The sequence below is a fragment of the Eurosta solidaginis genome, chromosome 5 (genome assembly GCF_040869045.1).
Source record: "Eurosta solidaginis isolate ZX-2024a chromosome 5, ASM4086904v1, whole genome shotgun sequence".
In the NCBI taxonomy this organism is placed as follows: Eukaryota; Metazoa; Arthropoda; class Insecta; order Diptera; family Tephritidae; genus Eurosta; species Eurosta solidaginis.
The window spans coordinates 254,514,198-254,541,023 of NC_090323.1; the positions used below are offsets into that span (position 1 = coordinate 254,514,198).

The 26,826-nt window shown below is 33.9% G+C and overlaps 1 protein-coding gene across 22 annotated transcripts in view; it reads left to right on the plus strand.

Annotated features, from left to right (window-relative positions):
• Positions 1 to 26,826, plus strand: part of LOC137253265 (band 7 protein AGAP004871) — a 264,640-nt gene that overhangs the window by 190,253 nt on the left and 47,561 nt on the right. For all 22 annotated transcript variants that reach the window (XM_067789873.1, XM_067789870.1, XM_067789871.1 and 19 more), the window contains 3 exons: positions 9,101 to 9,210; positions 11,040 to 11,112; positions 20,988 to 21,070. In XM_067789873.1, the coding sequence (XP_067645974.1) occupies positions 9,101 to 9,210; positions 11,040 to 11,112; positions 20,988 to 21,070 (266 nt within the window). The remainder of the gene's footprint in view (positions 1 to 9,100; positions 9,211 to 11,039; positions 11,113 to 20,987; positions 21,071 to 26,826) is intronic.

Genomic DNA, 26,826 nt, shown 5'->3' on the forward strand with positions numbered 1-26,826 from the left:
TCTCCCAAACGTATTGGGACGTTTACCATCAATTCAGCGAGTGTTGCACCCTCCTTTGCCAACTCATCGGACCTTTCGTAACCTTTTATCCCTTTATGATCGGGAGCCCAGCACAGACGTTTGGTCCGGCCTGAGCGAAGTTTTTTCATTGATTCTTTGCATTCCAGGAAACTTCTTGATGAATAATTGCGTAAGATTATTGCCTTAATCGCCGCCTGTCTATTAATATATATTTTGACTCGACTGATGCTTAAGCATGCTTCCTCCAGAATTTCGGCTTATTTCTCCATGGCTATAGTATCTACTGCCTGTAGGATCTACTTGTTTCTGGAACCCGCCCCCTTCAGTTAACTTAGAACCATCCGTATACGCGTTTATAATATGTTCTGTCATCTCTGCATCATGGCCCCAACCCTCCAGCCCATTTGCGGACCCCAGGCCTCTTTCGAAGCCCATGCACGGGACCATATATTACCTTTGCCTGATATTAGATTCTATTCTGCTATGACCATACGGCCTGCACTCAAGCTACCACGACGCCTTAAGCCTTGCTTCAGAGGCACCTCTTAATATTAAAATAAAAAGATGAAATTTATATTTTTTTTATAGAGTTGATTCCATCTCCGGAACTTCATATCTTAAGGGCGAATTAATGGTGACTTATAACCATAAAGCCATAACCAGATAAATCAGCTGATCGAATCTACCTTATGGAAAGGAATGTAATCGATTAATGGTGCCATACCATAACGCTAACGCCATAGCCAATCAATTGGTTTTTGGTTTCTCGCCATATCCATAACCTAAAAATATTTGAGTTGGTGAATTTAATAACTTTTTTTAGATTTTCTTCATTGTTTTGGATACGTTATGACTAAGATACTTATTTTTTGTGGAATATGTTTGTAATTTTTTGCGTTTTCGTCATTTTTATGAAATTTTCACGATTTTTAGGTTAGGGCACCATTAATCGATCACATTGAGATTGTTATGGATATGGGTATGGTTACGACTATGGCGTTAGGGTTAAGGAAGTTTAATTTGGCTTTTACTTGGCGTTATAAATAAACTTTATGAAAGCACGTTAAAAGAGTTTGAAATAGAAAGCACTGAATGGGGTAAAGAATGCCATATAGATCGTAAAGTTACTTCGGACAGTCTTCGTTTAACGGCAACTCCTGCAAAAAATTGCTTAAAAATGTTGATATTTTGAGAAGACTTTCAGAAAAACATGGCGGTAAATGTATGAAATATGTTCAGTGTTTTCAAGATTTTGGTCTGGTAGTTAACTCTTGCTTTTCACATAATCTAGATCCGCAATTCAAAGTGCATATTTATAAATTTAAAACAAGTTATGAGGGCTTGGAAATTAGTATTACACCTAAAGTTCATGCTGTAATTGAACACGTGCATTACTTTTGTTCAAAACATGGAAAAGGACTCGCTTTTTGGAGAGAGCAAGTTTTTAAGTCTGTGCATGCAGATTTTAAAAAGACATGGGTTAAGTACAGCGTTAAAATATCCCATCCAGAATACTCTAGTCGTTTATTGAGAGCAGTTTGCGAATACAATAGATGCCCTTTGTGATTCAAATAAACTGGAGAAGCTGATTAACGAATTTTTCTGGTTTCAAACAAAAATATGCATTATTTTGTAAATTTTATTGAAAATAACTGTTTGCATTGTATGTAACGTTACATAAAATAAATGTTTACATTATTTTTTGCAAAGAAACATAATTATTATTGCGTTGAAATAGATTGTCCTATCAATAACGCGTATGACAACTTTAATTGCAAAATTCAAAAAATTAAATGGTTCAAATGACTCTAAAAAAAAGCGCCAAATATGCGATTTCGCGGTTGGCTTTTTTTGATACTAGGCACCTCCTAGAATAACCCCACAGAAAAATTTTCCGGGTGGTCGGCAAAAAAATTTGAATTTTTTAAAACCCACCTTGATCACAAAAACAAAGTGATTATAAACTAAAAAAGATGTATCGGTACCATCATCTTTAGGTACACTTGTCGTACTGAGTGTCACAAGCATGCCAAATAGCTAGCAGCAATAAATTTTGTGTCCTCTTTTTTGTTCATTGTCCTCTCCCTTTTTTGTAATATGTGTAGACTTTCCAAAGTGAATCTCGTTCTTTCCCTCTTTTCTATGTCTATTATTTTCGCGTTCTTTAGATCAGCTGTGTGTCCATGTGATAATACGTGTTGAGCTAGAGCTGTGTTGGTCTTGTTCTTCTTAATGTCAGCGTCGTGTTCTTCCAATCGGGTTCCTAGTGCTCTTTTTGTTTTTTAGATAGGTTTTGGGTAGATATTGTCACAGTCCTCATTGTCTCTCCCCGTGCATTGAATCTCATATACTACGTTATTTGGTTGTAGGGGTTCTATGTGGCTTTTTGTTCGTGTAAAGATAGTTGAAAGTGTGCTGTTGGATTTGTAAGCGAGGGATATATTTCTTTTTTGTTTCTTTATGTTCTGGTTGCAGTTTTCAGTAAACTTGGGTATGTATGTGACACTGTGGTATTGCTTTGTCTCCGTTGCGATCTCTGTTGATGCTTTATTTCGTTTTCTATTTCCTTCTGATAGTTCTTGTTTTGTTAGTGATGTAATTCGCTGACTTGGGCAATTGTTATTGGTGAGTATGTTGTGTATTCTGGTTTTGTTTTTTTTCCCAGAACTTTTGGTGGCTTATCGTGAACATTTTGTGTAATAATTTATTTTATATTTTTTGGGTTGTGATGATATTGTAACGATTTTACTTCCAAATCCTCTTAATTGCCCTTCTGCTAAGTTCGAATCACTAAACTGTTGAATAAATAGCTCCCATATTGAATAATGGAAAAATGGCCTTTATTAAAGTACTTCACAATAACACTTATACTTTGCAACTAGCTTGCTTAACAACCAAACTGATTGATAGTTCAAATGAAACTCTACTATTGCCCGACAGATTGCGTGCTTAATCAATAACTACTTGATAGCTCAACTCAAACTGAATTCCAGCGCCTCTACATTTGCTGCCTTTTATACTCTCTGATTTCAACGTTCGCATTTTCTAGGCGCTTCCATTTCCAGAATCTACTAGATGCCATCAGCTCTCAAACTTCTCAGCTGTAACTACAATTGCACGATTTTATAGCTTCTCTCATTGCATACTTTCAGGAGTATCTCAGATATATGTATGTGTTTGTGCATTGATTCTCCGCTGCTCGTATACGCACATGGTACATATGTGTAGACGCAATTATTGTTTCGTTTATGTAGATACATAATGATTGATCTATGGCTTAGAGATAGCAACACCCCTTAGTTTTGCAAGTATTCGTAACAATATGAAATTTATAATACGTCCGGAGGCGATGGGTTTGTTGTACCAGTCAATTATGAGTTTGTAATTTTCCTGTGGATAAGAACATCCAAAAAGGGTATAACCAAATTTTCCTCTTTTTCCATGGTAAATTGCAGCTTATTATGGTACTTATTTAGCGTGCTCAGAATAATATTCAGGTCGCTTCGTTTGACAATCGCAAAAAAGTGGTCCACGTACTTTACTATGAATTTCATCTCTATGTTGTGAAGTTATTTTAGTTCGGAGATGGTATTTTCCAGTAAATCATTCATTATTATATCTGCTATGGTTGGAGAAAGTGGGTTTCCCATTGGCATTCCATAGCATTGTGTGAAAATTTTGTCATCGTAGGTAAAGTAATTGTTGTCGTTCAGAGAGAAATACAAAAGTTTAAGGAATTTGTTTTTTGGGATGTTCGATTGGAGTTTGCTAAATTTGGTCATAATGATTTTTATGGCTAAGTACGTTGATATTTTAGTAAATAACGATACCACATCGAATGACAATAGTATCTCGTCTTCCCTAATATTTATGTTTTTAATTTATCTTTTAGTATGTAGGAGTTTTTAATGTTGTATTAGTCCGAAGTTAAATTATGTAATATTTGACCAATGTATTTTGATAACCCGTAACATGGGACGCTGAGAGATGATGCTATTGGGCGTAAAGGAACGTTTGGTTTATGGGTTTTTGGTAGACCGTAGAGTCTAGGCGCCGTGGCTGCGGTGCAGGCTTGTTTTTGTAAAGATCGTCGACTAGTTGGTTATTCTGTTTTTGTAGTGTGTGTTGGGTCATTTCTCAATATTTTATACGTGTTTTTGTCTTCAAGTAACATTTCAATTTTATATTTGTAGTCAGTTTTGTACATAGCCACTGTTTTATTTCCTTTATCCGAGTCTGTAATAATGATGCTATCTTTGTGTTTCTTTAAAAATTCTATAGCTTTTCCGTACGTTTCTAAGATGAATTTGTCTGTAGGGTTATGCTTAGTGTGTCATTTGTATTGCATTATTCTGTTACTGAGCTTGGTTCTTTCGATTTCGTTCTCCCTCTCATCTTCTACTTGCAGTATGGTCTGCTCCATTTCAGCAATAATCTTTAAAGGTTTGAAGCTAGTATTTACAATTGACTAATCGTATTTACAACTCACAAATGCTCTTTCTTATTTACAAGTTAGTATTCCCACTTCCATATGATGGTTACTTATTTACAATATTATATTCTTATTTTCAAGTAAATATTTTTCATTTACAGCTGGAAATCAACTTATGAGTGGAATATCAACTTGTCTCGGAAACGGTTTCAAAACGCTAAGAAAACGTTTTAATAACGCCGCATTTCAGATAGGTCGTTTTTGAAGAAATTTCTGATATAGGGCATTCAAAAGTTTTCTGAGATAGCCGAGATAGGGTGTTATTTCTCCCAGCAGTCGAAGAGTATTTGCGAGAAAAATCTTTGGAAAATTTTTGCGTGCGAATGCGCACATCGTAGCAAGTTTACTGATGAGCTATTTCAGCCTTATGCTGCTATGAATACAGTGTGGAGAATAAAACCACCGACTTCGCTGCTTAGGTCAACGGTCAACCTGGGTCGGGCCAAATTGTATTACCATAGACACCGTTGTTTGCAGAGGGAGTGGGACACCTTTTAGCAAATGGGATGTCATGTGGAATTAAATTTTATCTCCCTTGCTGCTCTCAATTGGCGACTGATATTATTGCGAAACAAAGATGATTAGGGATAATTGATACGCAATGATCAAAATCTCTTGGGTAGTTATGAATGAATGAATTATATGAGCTCGATTTCCGGCAGCGTATTTTTATTACTCATTGCAATGAGTTTTTGGGTGCCATTGTAAGTAAGTATGTGTATATTTGAAAAATAAGTGTAAGCACACAGTTTGTGGTTGTATGTGTATAACATCATAATACAAATGTTGATGTACGCTACTTTTTTTCTAAAACGCAACGGTTAAACACAACTGATTTTACAATTAAGCGGTTTAACAGAAAAACACAATGCATATGTTTTGGTTCAAAATGAATGATGGCTTGACAAGATGTGGAATTAGCGGTTTTTACTTACGCATTTTAACAAGTTTTTATGTGAAGTTCCACAACAAAATAAAACGTTTACATCAAACGTGATTTTTTCAATTATTATTACCATTAAATCATTAAAAGCTTTTTAAAAACGTTAATGGTCCATTTAATATGACTCTTCATATTACGGGGAAAGAACTAAATTGTTGCAAAAATTATATAAAACGCAAATTAGAGGCATTGGATTCGACAGAAATTAGCAAGCGAAAGGATCAGCACATATGGACAATAATCGCATGAGGGGAACTCAGCTACCAAACAGCTCTTAAGTGATCACTTTCTGAGCGCACCGTTGAGTACTTTTGGTAGACTCAATAATTCTTACTTTATGTCAAATTATTGTGCATAACTTTATTTTTTTATGGAACATTCACTTAGCAGGTTTTTACGGCTGTATGACAGTTATTTGACACTACGAAGTGTTGTTTACAAGGCATAATAATAAATTGCGAAAAATAATTTTGAAAGTCCTTTTTCCCTAAAATTAAAGAAGATTATTTTATTTGACAGTAGGTTCCAGATCCGGTCATAAAACATAATTTCTGTCACTCAACTGAGCAAAATATATTTGCAACATGTCACAAACAGGGCCCGTATTACGTGTTACGATCCGTGATGGTAACTCATTTTTTAAATCACTATAGCTCTCAAATGGTGGATGGGATTAATGGCATATTTTAACCAGCGACAAATAGGGCTCGATTGAGTGAAAATGGTTTTCAGTCACTGATGGTAACACGTATTACAGGACCAGTTGTGTTTTTTACAACTGCTCCATAATTCAGTGGCGGAAGTTAATTCAGATTTAAAAAAATGCTAGCTGGGAACTACCTACTACTACATAACAAGTTTCTTTGTCAACTCAAAATATTTTGTGGTAAATTTAAATGTTTACGGATATAAAATAGCTTGTGCCTCAATGGTCTTGTGAACTGCATTGTTGGCCACTAAGGGTAATATCGAGAAGTTAATGCGAATCTTCAATTTTTTGATTGATCCATAGTGGTGTTTCATTATATAATCTGAAGGGTATTCTTGTTCTGTGAAACAAATATTTTGGGAAAAGCATGATACAAAAAAGATAGTAGTTCCACTCAAAATTTTTTGACGTATTTGAGGATTTTTGAAGTTTCATAATGTTTGTTGTTTTGCCAGAAGCGTTGCCAAGCCGTTACTGTTTAAGGCGAAATTGTGGTTTTTCGAGATGGAAATTTCCTTTAGGATGAAAACGTAATGGTCATCTGAAACAATAATAATATGCTTTAGCACGATTAATGTGCATATATATCGATTGAGAATACAGTAAAACATGAAATTTTATTGAAAAATAGTGAATAATGACTCATATCTTTATGGCAGCTTGACCCCTAGACAGAAAAAAAAAAATACACGAAAAATCCTGTTGTTCTAGCATGGCCCTATTATCATGCCGCTACAGTGGATATTTCTCAAGGCATGTTGAGAAAAAGTGTACCTCCAAAGTCTGCACATCTATGTCAATGCTAAAAGGGCACAGAATGTGTATAGGCGTGGCGGCGCCAAGGTGACCCCTAGTACAACGGGCAAAAACACTCATAACTAGTGGCTAACCTGCAGAGCTACAGGGTAATGTTTTCCCTAAAAAATGGTTTGATAATTCCCTTCTAAAGCGCAACGCTTGAATAATAAAATAAATTTAAAAAATATAAAAGGCGGACTTGTAACCAATTTATCAAGAAATTGCGGTGCCAATTTATAAGGACCTCCTTTGAGCAAGCAATTGACAAATGTGTATGTTTTGTCAAAATGTTCTGAGCGAACGTACGGACACTTGATAAGGCTATATTTCTTTGCATTCGATCCATCTTTTTTCCATCAAAACATTTTTCGGGAGCTCGAAAAACTTATTACAAACGTTCTTTTCTAGGCTGATATTTCGTACTAAAATATTTCCAAGACATGGGGCTCATTTTTTTTCCATTTTTATTTAAAATAACTATGAAAGTAACTTCGTCGTATTCGTTAATATGAAATCCATTAAAATTTGAAAAATTCGTAACATTTGCCAATCTGGCAGCTTGTTTTTGGTGAAATTTTCATTGTCCTCGCAAAAGACAAGTGGCTGACGTCACACGAAATGGAATAATCTCAATTTTTTGTATCATGGGGAAAAATTGAAACAAAACGAAATCAGGACGGACAAGGAGACAAAAGTTTCAATTAAATCTTGTAAATCCCTTCAAAGCTTTTTCTACCGGGGACGGAGGGGAACTTGTTTGGGATATACTGGAAGCATATGCAGTGTAATAAGTTATAGCAACTCTTTGACGCTTGTGCCGAAATTTATCCCAAAGAGAAAACACATAGACTGCTACAGGATATTACGATCTCAGAGACCAACGTACTGATCGTTTTTGATTGCCAAGCTGCCTTAAAGGTATAAAAATCTAAATTGATATGATCGGATATCATTAGGAGGTTTCAAGACAAATCAATTTAGAAGGAAATGAATGAAATGACTAGGAATCTTAAAAAATGGGCATAAACGAAGCGGACGCTCAGAACTTTCACAACAGGGTTACACCCTTATGAAATTCGAGGAATACACTACCAGGATAACCATAATAATAATGGGGTAAAGTATATCAACCGTTCCACTTAAAAAGCTTCATCGCTTCAATTTGAATGAAATTCGGTGAAATTGCTGTGCTATATAGTAGTGTTAATTTCACTTAAGTTCGCTCCTAAATTTTGGATGGTTACGGAGATATAAGCTTCTGAATTCTCAATTTTTTTTGTGGAAGCCTTTTTTCAATAAATCATAAGTCGTGTAATTGGCTTTCTAAGAAGAAATGAATAAAACGGTTTCTAAAGTATTTTTTCCATTCTTTTCGAATATAAATATAAAAAAATTTTAGTAAAAACTTGATTAAAAAAAATTTTTTTTTTAATTTTTTTCTAAGAGGGGCATTTTTTATATTTTTGTTTTTAAATAAAATTTTAAATTTATTATTTTATATTTTTATTATTATTATTACTCAAACACTTATCGATAATTTATGAAAGTATTAACAATTTGCTATCAAAAGATACCGATTTTTTATCGGAATGTTGCCAATATTTTATCGGTATGTAATCGTTTTACTATCGAAAAGTTATCGGTTTTTGATTGATATCAAAAATGCATCGATTCTTATTGGTGTGTTTCAAATTTGTTATCGATGGCACATGGGTTTGTTATAAAAAGGATACCTATAAAATTTCAAAATAAAATCTAAAACTTGTCGATCAGAAACCAAGAAGATGTGGACTGAGCGATAAGAAGCCAATAACAAACCGATACCTTGAAGACAATAATTCGCTATTGACAAAAAGCCGACAATAAAGCAACAACTCGTCGGTATCTGATAAGAAGCTGTGATACTCTTCTCAAAATGCCCCGAAAAGTTTGTGTATGGGCGAGCTCTAGCAAACTAAAAATACATATCAATCCTTATACTTCTAACTTTACGAGTACTTTGTACTCACTGCTACAACAACAACAACAACAACGACCTTTTTCTTATTTTTTCTGACAAACTTTTATTACAATTATAAGTCAGCACAATTTTTCATTTCACTAATATATCTATTTTGTTCTAAATATCCGTTTCCAGCTGATGAGGAAATTAGCGACAAGGCGTCAACTTGTGGGAAGATATTGATAGCGCTATCGGTGGCTCTGGTCATACTCACATTGCCGTTCAGTTTATTCGTATGTTTTAAGGTAAGTGCGACGAAGAGTAAGAGAAAAAGTAAGAAAGATTGCTTGCAAGGTAAATGCATATGTAAATAAATGCAAAATTTTGCATGTGAATGTATTTGTATGCTTAAATATGCACATTAGAATGTGATATCGTAAAAAGAATTGCGAATCAACGCTGAATTAACAAACATTTGAGGCAATCACTAAAATGGTAACAGAGCAAAATAAATGGAATAATAAATGAATTTTGCACCTTTCAAGCTGAATGCATTCCCTATTTGGTATTATACACGTAGAAGTAGGAATGATCGGAAAAAAGGAAAAACAAGAGTTTGAATCGAGGACCATGTGCCAACAATCAACCACCGAAAGAATAGAGCAGCAGCTTCACTAACAATCATTTGAATCGTTTATTATTTAAAGCGCACGTGTCCAAATTTTCAAATTTTTCACCAGACACAAAAAACGCTGTAACTCTTTTCTTTACATTTATTTTCAGTTATTGTAAATAGTCGGTTTTAAGTAAAAGGAAAACAATTTTTGAAACAGTTTTTAAAATAACTTTGATCGTTTTTTTGGTACCCCAGCGGGTTAGGGGTGGGTTAGAATATACCCGCGGTAGGTATGCCTGTCGTAAGAGGCGACTAAAATACCAAACAGATTAAAGGGGTTGTGTAGCGCAGCCCTTTCATGGGGTTGCCAGCGCTGTATATAGCTTTTCCAACCCAATTTTCAACCTCACCTATCCGTGGCGAATCCTGTTTCATTAACAGCCGATGCTCTGGCGACCCCGGACTCCACATGGATCTAGGTGATGGATGGGCACTATGGCCTAGAAAGTCGCATGTGGTCATACCAAATCGTTCCCGAGATGGTCGGGCTTGGTACCGGAACGTACCGGATCTGCATCCGGCAAAGGACTATTTACATCGATAATACTCCCCTGTCCTTATCGCTACAACAACAACAACATCAGTTTTTGGCGTCCTTTTGAGGGTCTAAGCCTATGGACATCTGCCCTTTTAATAATAAATACATTTTACCAAAGAATGTGGAATGTGGAGAATGCGACAATTTTCTCACCACGTGGTGAATTTCTTAGTCACGAACTAGAAGTCCCAGTTCAAACACATATCCAAATTACCAGCAATAAAGTAATAAAAATAAAATAAATAAATCTAAGGCGCTATAATCTAAGAAGAGATTTTAGGCCGTGCTTCTCTTCCAATTTGCGTCATGCATCTCGGAATGGCATCTGAAAGGCAGATGAGTTTTCACTGAGAAGCTTTCCATGGCGGAAATACACTCGCAGTGCTTGCCAAACACTGCCGAGGGGCGACCCCGCTTAGAAAAAATTTCTCCTAATTGAAGGAACTTGTTTCTAAAATCTGTGGTGTGATAGGCGGAGCACGCCACCATCACGCCAAGGCGGCCACAACAAAGTAATAATTCTGGTAAATTACGGAGTAATTCAGGAAAAACACAAGACGGCGCTCGTGCCACTCGACTTGTAGAAGGCTCCTTCGCTTATAAAATTGTATAGTGTAAATGTGGAATTGTGGCGTTTCACCAGTTAAAGAACATACGCCATTTAAATAATAAACTTTTAATTTATTTGTCCTTTTCCGTTCGCTCCCTGCTTGATTTGGTTCAACCACCGTGAGTCAGTGATCTAGCCAAGCACGCTTACATTTAGAGGCGCACTTGTGTGCATTCAATTACATACATACAACTGCATTCACAATTTTGTATTCTTTTCAAATCACTTTACCCATTTATGCGCAAAATTTTTCATTTTATTTTACTAATTCTCCTTCCTCTTTGTTTTCTATTCTGTATATTTATTGCAGGTGGTACAGGAATATGAACGCGCTGTTATATTTCGTTTGGGTCGTCTTATGCAGGGCGGCGCTAAGGGTCCCGGTGAGTATGCATTATCTGCAATGTTCATACGAGAGTTTAGTATGGAGTATGAGTGAGGGTTTGATGTGTCTGCAAATGTTTAGATTTGAAATAATCTTGCTGCGCTGGCAATAAACAGAGAAATAATGTATGATTCCTCTATGTTAAAGTTAGTAAATGTGACAGCAGGAAATTATTTTTTTAAATATATTAAAAACTATGTACATTAGCTAGAGATTTATCAGAAGAACAGTGAGCTGGTGGAAATGTTGATATTTTTTCACTTGAAGCATCTACAAGTGTTCGTGCATGATTTGGCCGCGATAGAGGCTCACGACTAAGAGAATCAAACATGTGGAAGCCCACCGAAACGGGCACTCGAGGGCATTAGATTACACAAGGAACGACTAAAAGGAATTATACCTGACCTAACATCCAACTCCGATCATATCTCGGCAGTTGTTTGGCTTCCAGGTGCAAAACATAAGATATCATTCAAGGGAAGAATGGGGAAAAACCTCCGCAGTGGTAGGGCATTACAATGTGCATAGGAAAAATAAAGGAAGAAATACTTGGCGCGATAACCTCCGAAGAAAACTTAGGCCGAGTGTCTTTTCCAACTTGCATCGTGCTATTTTTTTATTTTTCCTACAAATTGGCGTGATGGTACTTCCAAACTATTGCCGAAGGCCGACTCCGCTATAAACAACTTTTTTTGTAATTAAATAAACGTTTTTCTAAGTTTTGTATGTTGCTTTGCCCGGTAATTGAACCCTGCAACTTTGGTGTCGTGGGCGGAGAACGCTACCACCACACAAAGGCGAACGCCTGCTGGGTTATCTCCTGAGGAAAATTGAGGAAAATAAATTTGAGGCAACGAACTTGGTGTGTATCAACCGTTTTTTTTTTTTTTTTTTGATAGGAAAGGAACTAGCTTCCTTCTCAAGCAAAACAAATCTGCATTACGAGAACTTACGCGTGTCATCACTGGTCATTGCACTATTGCACTAATATTCGGACGGTGGCGCATACTAACAAGCTCCTTCTGCAGAAGTTGTCAGGATGAATAGTAATAGTAGTCAATTAATCACTTTCTCTGCCAATGTACAGGACTTCAGACAAAACGACCCCGATTTCTGCACGCACGGTTATTCGACAGTCTGACAGGGGTCCGGAAGCTAGATTTTTTGCTCCTTCTTATGATCATCAGAAAAAGTAAGGACTACTACAAAAAAAAACTTCATCGAAACATGGGATCTCCCTGCGCGTCGTCTTAACTTTACATAACCTAATTTTAAATTGATAATCGAAAAAATACGGATTTTACCTAGAACTGTTTTTTCTGTAAAGTAATAAAGAGAATCGTTATGAGAAACAAAGATAAACTTTGCCAAAAAACAGTCAAACATAAGTAAATAATAATGTCGTAAGGTTTTAGATGTGCACGTAATGCGTGGCGCCATTGTGCTGAGTGTTGTACGAGAGGTTTTGTTTGAGAGAACCGGCTTGACCACCATATCGTATAGGCAATGTACCACCCTTGGAGAGAGCTCGCCACGTTTGCCAATTTTCCCCCCACAGTAGTACAAGACAACCGTACTCCTCCAATAGAGAGTGGTCTAAATTCAGAAGTCCTGTACCTCCACGCAAACATAACGGGCTCCGTTTCGCCAAGTTTGACTTGGACCATATGGTATAAGAAAGGCACCCAGAGCAAATGCCTAGTGAAGAGCTGTTTCCGCAAAATTGTCCTTACAAATAGTTTGTTTATATGCCATCTCACAAGCCACAGCAAGCATTCTTGCTAGTGTATTTCAGGGCTAAGGTATCCCTAAAACATTACCTGGGTTATAAACAAACATTTTGTATACAAGAACGTTTCCATTGGACCGACTGAACTTACATAAGAAAACAGTCCTACGAGATATTTCAGAGCACAGGCCACTGCACCGCAAGAAATAGCAGAATCAATCAATAAGTTTGACCTACAAAGACAGTGTTAGCCTATGCGACAACGACCAATTACATCCATATATGTCAGCCCTAATTAAACGCCCTTAAAAGAGGCAGATGATGTCTAAAAAAGAAGGAAAGTTGGATGAAGAATTGAAAGGAACAAGGCATGGGAAAAGAAGCTCCGCCTGTTAATTTTCAAAGCTTTGTGTTTTTTCACTGTTTTTGCTGTCACGTATCTTAGAATCTTAAGAATAATTTTTTTCCTGTTGGGAATAATTAGCACATATTCTCATATTCACATAACACAAATGCATTAAAACACATATGCAACAATAATATATATGTATGTGTGGATGTATGTATGTTTGTCACGTGTTGTCATCGACAACAGCTGCCACTGTTGCGGCTGCAGGAACGCAATGGCAATTTGTGTTAATTGCAGCACTTGATCCAATTCTTCGACGTTTTTTTTTATTGTTTGGGTTTTGTATTTTTGAGGCGTTGCGAAGCAGCACAACCAACATTCGTTTGTGGTTTTTAAAAAGTTTTGTTTGCTTACTTTCTGGAACAGCACTTCGCTTGGGCGCTTAGCTTACGAAAGTTAATACACACATACACAGATTCGAAAGAAGTCATATAGATGTCATTAAATATATGTACTTAGCTAAAGATATATATGGGTTATTCCATCCCTTTTCGACCAATTTTGAACCCGACCCCTTTAGAATTGGTTGAAATTTTCTTCTTTTTCTAGCTTACGAAAGACGTTTTTCAGAAGTTTTTCAAATTTTTTCATCCAACTCAAAAAAAGTTATGAATTTTTTAAAAATCACCGTTTTTGTTTTCAAAATGCTATAAATTTTCAAAAATGGACCGTTTGGGATCTTTTTTTTTTAAATTTGTTCTTAAATGTACTTTTCGGAAAAAATTCAAAACATTTTTTTAAGTTTTTTTTTTGTAATTTTTCAGTTTTTCGAGATTTTTCGAATTTTGCCTTCTTTTTCTCATAAAAAACTTCAATCAATTCTGCAATCATCCTCACTAATCCCGGAGTGGGCCGAGAATTTTTTTTTTTTTTTTATTTATTTGAAAAAAAAAACTTTAAAATTTTTTTTTTGTATTTTTTCCGAAAAGTACATTTAAAAACATATGTAAAAAAAAAGATCCCAAACGGTCAATTTTTGAAAAAGTTATAGCATTTTGAAAAAAAAACACCGTTTATTTAAAACTTATTTTGAGCTGGAAAGCGGTGTTTTTTTCAAAATGCCATAACTTTTTCAAAAATTGACCGTTTGGGATCATTTTTTTTTTTTTAAATATGTTTTTAAATGTACTTTTCGGAAAAAATACAAAAAAGATTTTAAAGTTTTTTTTTTCAATTAAATAAAAAAAAAAAAAATTCTCAACCCACTCCGGGATAAGTGGGGATGATTGCAGAATTGATTGAAGTTTTTTGTGAGAAAAAAAGGGCGAAATTCGAAAAATCTCGAAAAACTGAAAAATTACAAAAAAAAACTTTAAAATTTTTTTTTTGAATTTTTTCCGAAAAGTACATTTAAAAACAAATTAAAAAAAAGAGATCCCAAACGGTCAATATTTGAAAAAGTTATAGCATTTTGAAAACAAAAACGGTGTTTTTTTTAAAATTCATAACTTTTTTTGAGTTGGATGAAAACATTTTAAAAACTTCTGAAAAACGTCTTTCATAAGCTAGAAAGAGAAGAAAAACTTTCAGCCAATTCTAAAGGGGTCGGGTTCAAAATTGGTCGAAATGGGATGGAGTACCGCATATGTGTACTAAAACGCGCTCTTATATGTAGATATGTATGTATATGTGTTACATTTGTGTGAGTGCAAAGTGTGCTTTTATAACATTTGGCATCAGGGAGCGTATTTTATTGTTACTTTCGAAATTTTTTTCATTTACTCTTCAAATATTGCAAATTAAAACTGTGAACAATTTAATTCTGCATAAATTTTAGGGAAAAAAATATTACATCAAACGTTTACTTTTAAAATAAAAGTAAAAATTTTAATTTGATTTTTGATTGAGGAAAAAAATTAAAAATTTATTATAATCGCAAAGCAAAATCAAGAAAAGTTAAAATTTTAAATATAAGTAACCAAGGTAATTTAATTTTTAAGTCACAGATTTAAAGCTAAAAAATGTAGTTATAATATTTTAATATTGAGGTTAGAGTTCTGCTTCTTCTTTGCTTGATTGTGAAAATTTACTTTTTTTAATTAAACTAAATTGAAGGACAAATTAAAAAAATTTAAGTCCAATTAAAGTTTTAAATCTAATTTTAATTTTAATCTCAGTAAAAAGTTCAGATTATTTTTTTACTAAAAATTTAAAAAAAAGTACAGTTTTTTATTTCTCAGTAAAGAAAAGTATATTTTTTTTTTTTTTGATTTTCCTTATCATTAGCAGGAATAAAAATTTAATACAAATTAATTTTTAATGCCAATTGTTTTTTTTTTTCAACCAAAGTAAAAACTTAAACATAATTTTAATTCAAAAGTTAAATTAATTTTGAATCACCGTCAAAATTTCCTACTTATATTTTATTGAAAAAATAAGTATATGTAAAAATTTTGATTTCTTATTTTTAAATAAAAAATCTTAGCATTTACATAGGTCAAAAATTTGCTTTTAATTTGCATTTTTGTTTTAATTAAATTATCAAATTCCCAATCTCTTTTTACAGTCAAAAAATTTCGATGTTTGATTTCTGCTTCTTAATTTTTAAGTCATAAACGGCATAGAACATTTTAGTCTTGATTTCTACTTTCATAGCATTTCAGTCCATTTTTTAACAATACTAATCAATTTTAAAAAATTGTTCTAACTCAAATATACATAAATATCAAATCTCAATTTAATTTTTCCTATTTGTAAAATCATAGTAAAAATGTCAGATCAATTTTTTATAGATATAGGTATTTTTTTTTTAATTTACTCAAAAAATTAATTACATAAAATTAATTAAAATTTTATTAAAGTAATTGGATTTGGAAACAAAGTATAATTTATTTATTTTGAAGTTGTATTTAAAATAAATAAAAATTTTACTTTAATTTTGTATATTTCTTTTGTAGTTTTTGCCGGCTTTAGTGTTGTTGCTTATTAAAAACTTTTATTCGAGCTCTAGGCCACACAAATATATATATCAAAATTTCAAAAAAAAATTCGATAAGCAACAATCTTATGTACGTGTTTATTTGTGATTTTGATATATATAATTGTGTGGCCTAGAGCTCGAATAATAGTTTTTAATTTTATTTAATTTTTAAAATTAAATGAACATTCTTCTTCATTCTTATATATATATATTTTTTATTCATTTTTTAAATCACAAATAGTTTGACATTTATTTTCAATTTGATTGAGTTTTAGCATTTTCCCTAAAAAAGGTGTAATTGAAGAAAAAAATTGCAGTTCAAATATAAATTTGAGATTAGAATCTTATTACATTGTAAGTAACAACTTTCTCTTCACTTCGTATTGAGAAAATAAGACAAGTTTGCTTATTCGAATAGTTTCATTGAAAATAAAAAATATATGGTATATATTTTTTAAATAAAGTAAAATTTGCTAATCTTTTCCAAAAAAAAAAAAAAAAATTGTGAAAATTATATAAAAATGTCGTAATGTACAAAAAGCGTTTCTCTTTTATAAGTCAAAAATAAAAGTAAACATTTGCCTTTACTCTCGATTAAATTGAACTTTAATATTTTCTCTCAGAAAGGGTGAAATTTTGATGAAAATAACAAAACAATTATGTTCAAATATAAAATTAAAATTAGACTTTTATGCCATTGTTTTGAATATAAAAGTAAATATTTTCTTTCATTTCCGATTGAGAAAATAAAAAAAGTGTGCTTGTTTAGTTGTTTTCAGTGAAACTAAAAGAAATATAATTTCGAATTCAAAAACAAACATAAAATGAACAAAAATAAATCAAAGCCGAATAGAAAAGTTTGATACTTTTTAATTAAAGTATAAATTTGATTTAAAAACTAAAGGTTTATATGGTTCAAATATTTCGAACTCACCAACAATAAACTGAAAATATCACTCGTCTACAAATCAAGCCAAGCATAATCGACGATATTCACAAGAACAAAAAGCCCTACTGAAAAACTACAGCAAAGCAATGTAGTCTACGAAATAACATGCAAAGGCAATGAGAACGAAGACTGCAACAAAATATATATCGGTCAGACGAAACGGGCGTTACATGTTCAGCTAACCGAACATACAGCTGATATAAAGAAAAAGAAGCAAAGCACGGCGTTATCACAGCACACAACAGAAAACGGCCATACAGCTGGTTTAGCGAATATACGAATACTTGATAAAAACAATCAAGGAAAAACCAGACTAACATTGGAAAGCTTAAGAATTTTACAAAACAGAGACAAAACAATAAATAAAAAGGAAGATACCGATAACGTCGCCGCTGCCTATACTTTATGCCTATAGTCAAATTTATTAGTTTAGTATGACAATGATACCACAAAAGAATGGTACAAATAACATTTTTTTAAATAATTTAATATTAAAAACAATATAAATATGTAAGTGTGATAAATGTTTCATTAGGGTGTTACGTGTTTATTTGTGATTTGTGATATTTATCATGTATTTATGTGTATATAAAAATGTGATGTAATATTAGTTTTCATTTCGGTTTTTACCACATGTTTTAATGTTTTTTGTTGTTTTTTTGTTTTAAATAAACAGATGTCTCCTGAAGAAGCTAGAGAGACTAGCGAAACGTCGGGTAGAAAGATGAAATAAAGTTTTTATTTTGCATCTAACATACATTGGTCAAAAAGCCTAACCAAAATTTACTTCTATTTCGAAACTCATTTTTACTCTTACTTCTATCTCAGAATATAAAAATAAGTTCAACGCATTTTTTTTTCCTATACAAATAAAATTGAAATTTTCATATGAAGTTTAACTAATTGGGACTCTAAACTTTTATTTGCAACTTTATAAATAAAAATTAAATTTGGATTTAATTTTTCACTTGTAAAATAAAAGTCAAATCTAAACTTTTACTTTTAAGATATCAACTTTAACCTAACAAACTTTATATAAATTAATTTTTAACTTAAAAATTTAGTAAAATATAAAATTTTACTTCTGAATTCAAATAATGTTTATTAAACATCAATTTTAGTTTTTTTTCACTTTTATTCACATAGTCACAAGTCACATCCTTTATGATCTCTGTTTGGCATTGCAATCGTGCGCGCATTGCATTTATTCTCATTGCCTATTGTTGTTAACCATTCTTGTTCTTCAGCATGTGGTGTTGCTATGACGTAGTCATGTTGACGCTGTAAATGTCACAAACACCTACATACAAACACATGTATACTATGTTGCTGCATATATTTCCTATAGTATTGGTGTTAGCGCTATTGTAACGCTTTCTCGCGCCCTTGTTGCTACTGTTACTTGTGTCGTTGTCGTTGTCGATGTTGTTGTAGTTAACGTTCTCGTTACCAGCTTGCCGGTGTTAGTGTGTGAGTGAGTCTATGTGCGGGGCGGTGCTACAAAGTTGTTGTGCTCAATTGGCTACAAAACCATAAATTGCGCACATTATAGTGTCAAATGTGAAATGGTAATTTTTGCTCGAGAAGATAGTGTAAGGTCGTTGCAAGAATGCTTAGGTTGTTGCCATCATTAATTCAAAGTACAATCTGTTGTCTAATTACTTTTAATTGCATCAATTCTAAAAACACATTGTTGTTTTCTAAGTGTGTTCCAAATTACTTTTTTGTGTTTTGTTGAGGATAGTCACAATTGGAAAATGTATGAAAGTATGAAGTTAGTTTGGATTATAATTTGGGGAATGATTGTTGTAGAATTAAAAAAAAAGGTGTAGGTAATTATATGAATTTAAAAGAAGAAAAGAAGGAAGTGCGGATAACTATAACTAAAAATCAAATGAAGCACAGCACAAAACTTTGCGGTCTGTCATCAGCTTCTGTTCCATCTTCAACAGTCAGAAGGAACTGGATAAAAAGTTACTTATACGCCATGTAGAACTTGTATGCACAACTATTGCGTAGCATCACCACCCCACACTCATAAACTTACCACTACATACGGCCCACTGTAACAGCGATCAGCAAGCCAATGCAAATACATAGACAAAATCCAAGTAATGAATTGCCGGGTTTCGATTCCACCAATCCACCTCTCCATCACAAACGTTTCGTAGGGTATCGATTCCATAAACCATCGGATGCTTAGTAATCGATCGCCCACTCACCGGCATCCACAAATTCACCGATCCGTTATCTGCAATTCGTCGGGTTTCAATTGCACCAATAGCCGGCTGCTTATGAATCGAGTCAACGAGTCGTCATCTCTGATACGCTGTCTTCCACCAATCCACTGATAAATCATCTGGGTTTCGCCTGGTATGGATAACACCAAATACCGCTTGCTTGGGAATCGATTCACAGATTCGCCATCGCCGATTTACCAACATCCACAGAGCCACCATTAATCTATTACAGACATACCGTCCACCGAAAGCCAGTCACCTTTTACCGATTACACCGGCAGTCGGTCACCACCCTTACCCGTGACAAGCATTGAAAAAAGAGTGTAGTTGTTTCCCACTATTTATGGCTTTATTATTCCTCAGTTCTCAGTGAAATTGAAGGGGTTTCGCTTCGTAGTTAATAATTCCTGATTGCTGCAAGCGAATACAATGTTAAACCATGCAAAACCTAACGATGCTCTTAGAAACAGCTTCGAAAACTGTCAATTTCGACCACATACACTTAATGACTCTCGCCTTTCACGAGGGATGGAATGGATCACAAGTTTACCTGACAAATAAAAAACCCGCAGGAATTCGGAGCTTATAGTGAACCTATAAGATTCCTACTTTCTTCCTATCTTTTTAAGATTTTCGGTTTAATGTTTCTCAATCTCAATATCAACCTCTCCATCGCTCCCTTTTTACACCCTCTGCTATCATTATATTTCATTTATGAATAAATTATGGTGGGCAGAGATTGGCGGTGAGAGTGAGAAAGGGAGCTCCCCAGCGGGTTAGGAGACTTAGAATATACCCGCTGCAGGTATGCCTGTCGTAAGAGGCGACCCCTTTCTAGGGGGTTTCAGCGCAAAATATAGCTTCTCCAACCCAATTGTCAACCTCACCAACCCGTGGCGAATCCTGTTACTTTAACAGCCGACTTGGCGACCCCAAGTTCCTCATGGATCTAGGGGGTGGGAGGGCGGAATGAGCTTGAATGTTTCATGCAGTCATACTAAAATGTTCCCGTGATAGTAGAGCTGCTCCCTTAATGATGTTTGTTACCGCAACGTACCGGATTTGCATGCGAAAAAGGATCATAAACATCGATAACACTCCCGAAAGCCTTCGGGGAGTGTCCTTATCGCAACAACAACAACAATATGGGAGTGGAAGTGGGTCCGGGAGTGTGAACGAGCGTGTGAGTGGGAGTGGTAGTTAGAGCGGAATGAGGAGGGGAAAAATAGAAAGAATGGATAAGAATTAGAAACAAATTTTTTAAGATAAAGTAAAAGAGAAAAGGATAGAAAGTAAAGAGTGGAAGCGAGGCTCACATTTTAAACGCAGGCTAACCAATTTTCCGGCAGAACAAAGTCTACCGGCTACTCTTGTTTATAATATCATTGCAAACTTAATGCATAAAAACGTTTTCATTATTTAAGTTTCCGTAAAAAATGCTAAACTGCTGTACTCCAAATCAGCACATCTACGTGCCAAAATTCACTTCGACGTGATTACTGAGCTCAAAGATACCTCGAAAGACCCAAACACTACTTTTAAAAAGCCTTCTTTTTTGCAAATTGCTCAATTGTATTTAAGTAAACACTTTATGGATTTTTATTCATCATTCATTTTACTTTCCAGGTATCTTCTTCATTTTACCCTGCATTGATTCATACGCACGAGTGGACTTGCGTACGCGCACCTATGACGTTCCACCACAGGAGGTAAGTTTGAAAATGCTACAAAATTTTGCATTCACATACAAAGCACTTAAATTGAGGTGCACCTATAAAATAAAATGCAATAAATGTGAAATAAATGCGCAATAAAAGTTTTTACGCAAAAATTTTAGTCAATTTTTAAAAGGTAAAAAATGCAAAATTTTTTAAACGATTACACTTGTTTCACAAACGAATAACAGTCAATAGGGTTCTGCACGAGTAATTAAAGCAGTAACATTTTAAATAGTAATAAATTAAGCATGCGGCAATGTAGGATAACTAACAATGTAACAGTGTTGGAAAAAGAAAACACTGTGACTTTTATTTCTGAAACCATTTTGAAATTGATTTGGTGCTTAGATTCGGTAAATAAACGATTCCGTGATAGAAAAATTGTTGAGCTCAAAGAGTAACGAACTTTCATATTAGTCACTCTTCAGAAAAATTACATGTGCCAAAAAATCACCAGTTGTAAAAATATACTTGTGACAAGGGGTCGTTCCAAAAAAGTAAAAGCTCTAAAAGTCACATCTGCGAAAAAATATAAAAATCACTTGTGATCGAAAATTGCTGGTTCCAAAAAGTCGCTTGTTTCGTATTATTTCACAGTTCCTAAGAAACAGTCACTATTCTCAAAAATTACACGAAACATTTTCGATATATTTTGGGTTATCAAATAACAACCTCCAATGAATGAACCATCTTTGAAGTAAATCACTTGTTAAAGTGACTTTTTCAAAAAGTGACCTTTTTGTTAAGTCATCAGTTCAAAAAGGCCCCCTAGCGAAAGAAATCACTTGCTCCACATATGACAATACTTCCAGATATAAGTCACTAGGAATATCAAAAACATCATGTATCTAAAAATCACTGGTTAAAAAAAAATTACCAATAATAAAAAAAGCTACTCCTTCTGATCATTTCTATAAAAAGGCGATCCTCAAACTTTACAAAAGATTACGTAATATGGTAGCTTGCGAGGCGGTAGCTCAGGATTATTGGGTCGCCATGCTCCTACTAGTTGTGTGGAATTAATGACGCTTCAAACTAGTCACCTTTTTCCAAAAAATTATTGGCTTCAAAAAGTCACTAGTGATCATAAGGCTCTGTCCATTATAGTAGTTATCACGAAATGTTACGAACTCACAAGCGCAAAAAGTAATTTTTTACAACAACCTCAGCATTTCCATAGAGTCACTAGTGATAAAAATTAGCTTCTTTGTAATATCGAAATGGTCACTGTTGACAAAAAATTAATTGCTCCATATTAGGCAAAAGTTTCAAAAATAAGCAACTACCTCGTGACAAAAAAAATCACTTGTACCAAAAAAATCACCAATTATCACCAAAAAGTCATAATTAATAACAATTTACATCACGAATAATTTACGAAATCATGGAAAAACAGGGTGTGAAATTAAGTTGGATGAACGGTTTTGGAATTATTTCTGGGATTTTTCGGAACAACTCCCGGTTTTTTGTCAATATCAAGTCAATTTTGGCCACCATTTCAACAAAAAAATTGCGAATATATAAATTAGTTCCTAAGAAGAAAGAATCTTAAAAAAAATTCCACTTGATTAAAAAGTCAATGCTTCGAAAAAGTCATTGGTGACAAGAAATAGCTTATGTAATATTGTTAAATAGTTCCATAAATAAGAACTTACTACTGACAAAAAAATTACAACCAAAAATCACCGGTTCCCAAAAGTAACTTGTTCTTTGTCATATAGCAGTACCCAAATACGAAAATTCCCGTCTGTTATACATTTTAAGATATCCAAAATATTAAAATCACGTGAAAAATGTGATAAACGTGTCCCAAAGCAGGCCTGAAATCATACCAAAAAATGACACGAATTGATTTTGAATGACTCTCGAAAACTGTAAAATGATCCTGAACTGGTTCTGCTTTGACTGCACCACGTTACTAAAATTTTTGTATAAGGTCCATCTCTGCACGCCCTAACACTCCACGATGCCTGTTACTAACACATGTATAACAGTGTGAGTAATCATACAATGCCAGAAACGCAATGCTACTTTGGCAACGTGATAAACGTCATAACATACTCGCAGAATTTCCAACGTACTCGTGCAGAACAGTAATGTATAACTATTTTTTTCTAATTGAAAAGGAAAAAAATACTTAAATCATTTATAGAGAAACACATGTGTAAACACACAATCATACATGCACATAAATACATACACACAAATTAACACGCATATGCACAAGCATATAGGAGTAATTAAAAAAACGAATTGAAGCAAACTACTACATTTATCACGAATGACACACACACATATATATTTATAAGCAATTCATTTCATTGGTTGTTATTCATACGCCAACGGTCACCAAGCATCACACACTTTGTACGTTTGTTATGCTTTTTATTACTCATACGCCATGGCACACCAAATGCATGTAGTAAATTTAATTTAATTTGTTTATTTACATACATACATTCAAGCACACTCTGACAGTGCGTAATTACTATTCATGAGAGTTTTCAGTTGCTTAATTGGTAATTTTCTTTTTGCTATTTTTTTTTAAATAAAATATTTGTTTATATAACTCATGCAAGCAGCTTAAATTTCGTTTCTTTTTATTGCTATTTTATTTTCTTATAAAAATATTATAGTTGAAAATTTTTCGCTTTATAAGCTGTACTTATTTAAAATACATGACGTGTTTATTGAGTTAAACATTTAGAACTTTTTAATAAAATATTTTTTTTATTTTACTTTTAAATATTCCGTTGCTATCTAATTCATTACTCAGTCGGCATTTTTCTATTCAATTGGTTGCGGTAGATAAATTAATTTAAATTTGTTCACAATTTTTTATAACTTTGGAATTGAATTTTATTTCAGTTTTTTCATAAAAGTTAATTTATACTTGGGCTACGCTTAATTAACTTCTGTTAAACTCGTACTAATACATGCACATTTACATGAGTACACGAACATATTGATGCCTATAAATGTATATGCATACAAATGTTTGTCTATATGTTTTTCAACATTTTGCACATTTTTCCAATATCTTATCTTTCCCTTTTAATTTACTGCATTTAATTGCATTATTTTAACTTTGTATTACTTAATTTAAATTTTTATTAAAAAAAAAAAAAAAACAAAATTCTTCGCACCGCACATTTCTGTGCACTTTAAATATTCTTAATTAAATTTTTTATTAAAAATGCTATTCATAGAAGGCATTAATAATATTTTTACGTGTTTTCAGTATTAAAGATACAATTTTTTTTTTCTCACAAATAGTTATTGTTTGTATCGCCCAGTTTATATATGAAAATTTAAGTTTAACTTTTTCATTTTGCGAAGGGGTAGGGGAGGATGAAATGGCTAAAATACTCTTAATGCCAAGCTTATAAAAATTTTAAATAATTGTAAGGCGCGATAACCTCCGAAGAGTTCTAAGGCCCAGCTTCTCTTCCAATTTGCGTCGTGCTCCTCTTGATTTTCCCTACAAATTGGCCGGACGTGACCTACATGTTTTATGCCGACTCCGAACGGTATCTGCAAGGCAGATGAGTTTTCACTGAGAGCTTTTCATAGCAGAAATACACCTGGAGCGCTTGCCAAACACTACCGATAAGTTTTCTTCTAATTGAAAAACCTTATTTCTAAAACTTTGATGTTGCTTTGTCCGGGGCGTGAACCCAGGGCATACGGTGTGGTAGGCGGAGCACGCTACCATCACACCACGGTAGCCGCCGCTTATAAAAGCAAAGCAAAATTTCAGCCACAATTTTATTAAAGACTATCGATTTTCGCTCACTTTATACTCAATATTTCAGCATCTGTTTTTCCGGAAAATTTTTTGTGACAAGTTTACAGTAACCACCCACAAACATTAGGAGTCAGAAAAAAGTCACAAAATACACTTAAACCAGAGCTTTTACACTCATTATGAGCTCACTTAAAGGGCCAAAATGAGGATATTTCCCTTCTTGCAATGGTCGTCCAATACGAGTTTTATTTCATACATTTTGTCAGCCTAAATAGAAGTTCGATCATACTCCCTAAATAGAAGTCCAACTAGACTTCCAATACGCTCATACATAGCTCATAATTCACTTCTTATGTGCCTCCTTTCCAAGTCATTTATATGCATTATATAAGGGAAAAGGATTTCCCCATAAACCGCCAATATTTGACGCTAAGGGGATAGAATATTGGGAAGCCTTTTTGAAAATTATGAAAGGGGTTCCAACTTTACCGACGTCAGCGCGTTTCGGAGGCACACGAAGGCTCGCCAATCCAACCGGGATATACTTCGGAGATTCACAACATGCGGATAATTAAGAAATGATTAAGGGAAACGTTTATTCTTATTTACAAAGGGAATGGCAAGGGACGTTATGGTTATATTCAAATTTTATTTGAGTGAATATTTTTCTAAAGTAATATCTGTTGACATCTGTTCTGACCCAGCAAACATTCGGAGTCCAAATAGGGTCAGAAAAGTCGCCTTAATCGTATCATTTGCACTCACTATAAGCTCATGTAGGAGTACGAAATGAACGTACTTCCCTTCGTGCGATGGTTGACCAATAAGGGCCTAATGACATATATCTTATGAGTCCGAAAAGGAGTAATGTTTGACACTTATTGGCCTCAAAAACAGATGCCTTTCCGCCTATTCGCACGTTACAGGGACATCTAATGTTATTCGATCACAGGTTAGATAGCATGCTAATTGGTTTCTAGCACCGCATCGAATTGTTCCTATGACGTTTTCTGTATTTGAGTCTGTGATTGCTTTTACTGGTAAGCGTGTTTGCGAATGTGAAGCAGATGAAGTCACAATAATTCTGTCATGCTGATTCCTTCCAAGCTGTCACTGGTATGTACTGTGACATTTCACTAGCTTCAACAAAATCACAGATACTCAAATATCTGTCAAATTTACTTTGACATCAGCCTTCAGTGCGGTTGGTAAAAAAGTGGCTGCCAACTTTTCCGCTCTATATCCGCATAGCATCATTTCGGTGGTAGTCCTGTAATACATTCCGTTATATAATCTGCCGTTTAGTACTTTGCGAAATTTATTTCTTTCGTATCAAAGAAGTGGCTATTATATAAATCGAATGACATCATTTTTAATACCTATTTGTGATTTCTATTCTGACCGTTCTAGGCGAATCCTTTCTACTTTGCGATAATTGACGCAAATTGGGGAAAGCAAGAGGGATAAAACTTTTTCCCTCAACCCAGAATATACAACCCGCCGCTCGCACCAAAATACGGCACATAAATCTTTCGATACCGTTAAGCATACATACAAAAAGACAGCTATATTGATAGATTTAGAGAAAGTGATTTCTGTTCGTACAGCGCGGGCTTAACTTTACAATTGCCCACTCAGTCTAAACTAGAATTGGTTGAAAAGATCCATTCTTCATTTTATTTTTTGGACCCATATCGATAATTATTTCAAGATACTGTCGCTAGTTATCATACAGTTATCATATTTTTTATGAGTTCATAACATATTTTGATCGCCAAAAATTGTTTCCCATACTTTTTAGTTAATTGTTTCTATTTCAGTGTACGTATATTTTTTTTAACCACTAAAAACATATCTACATATATAAATCATAACATTCTTCTATTAATTGCACATCGCTATCTCTTCTTCTACATACATATTCAACTAATACTTCAATGTTTTAAAGCAAAAAAAATTAAAAAAAAATTAAATGTTTATTACTCACTAAATGTTTTAT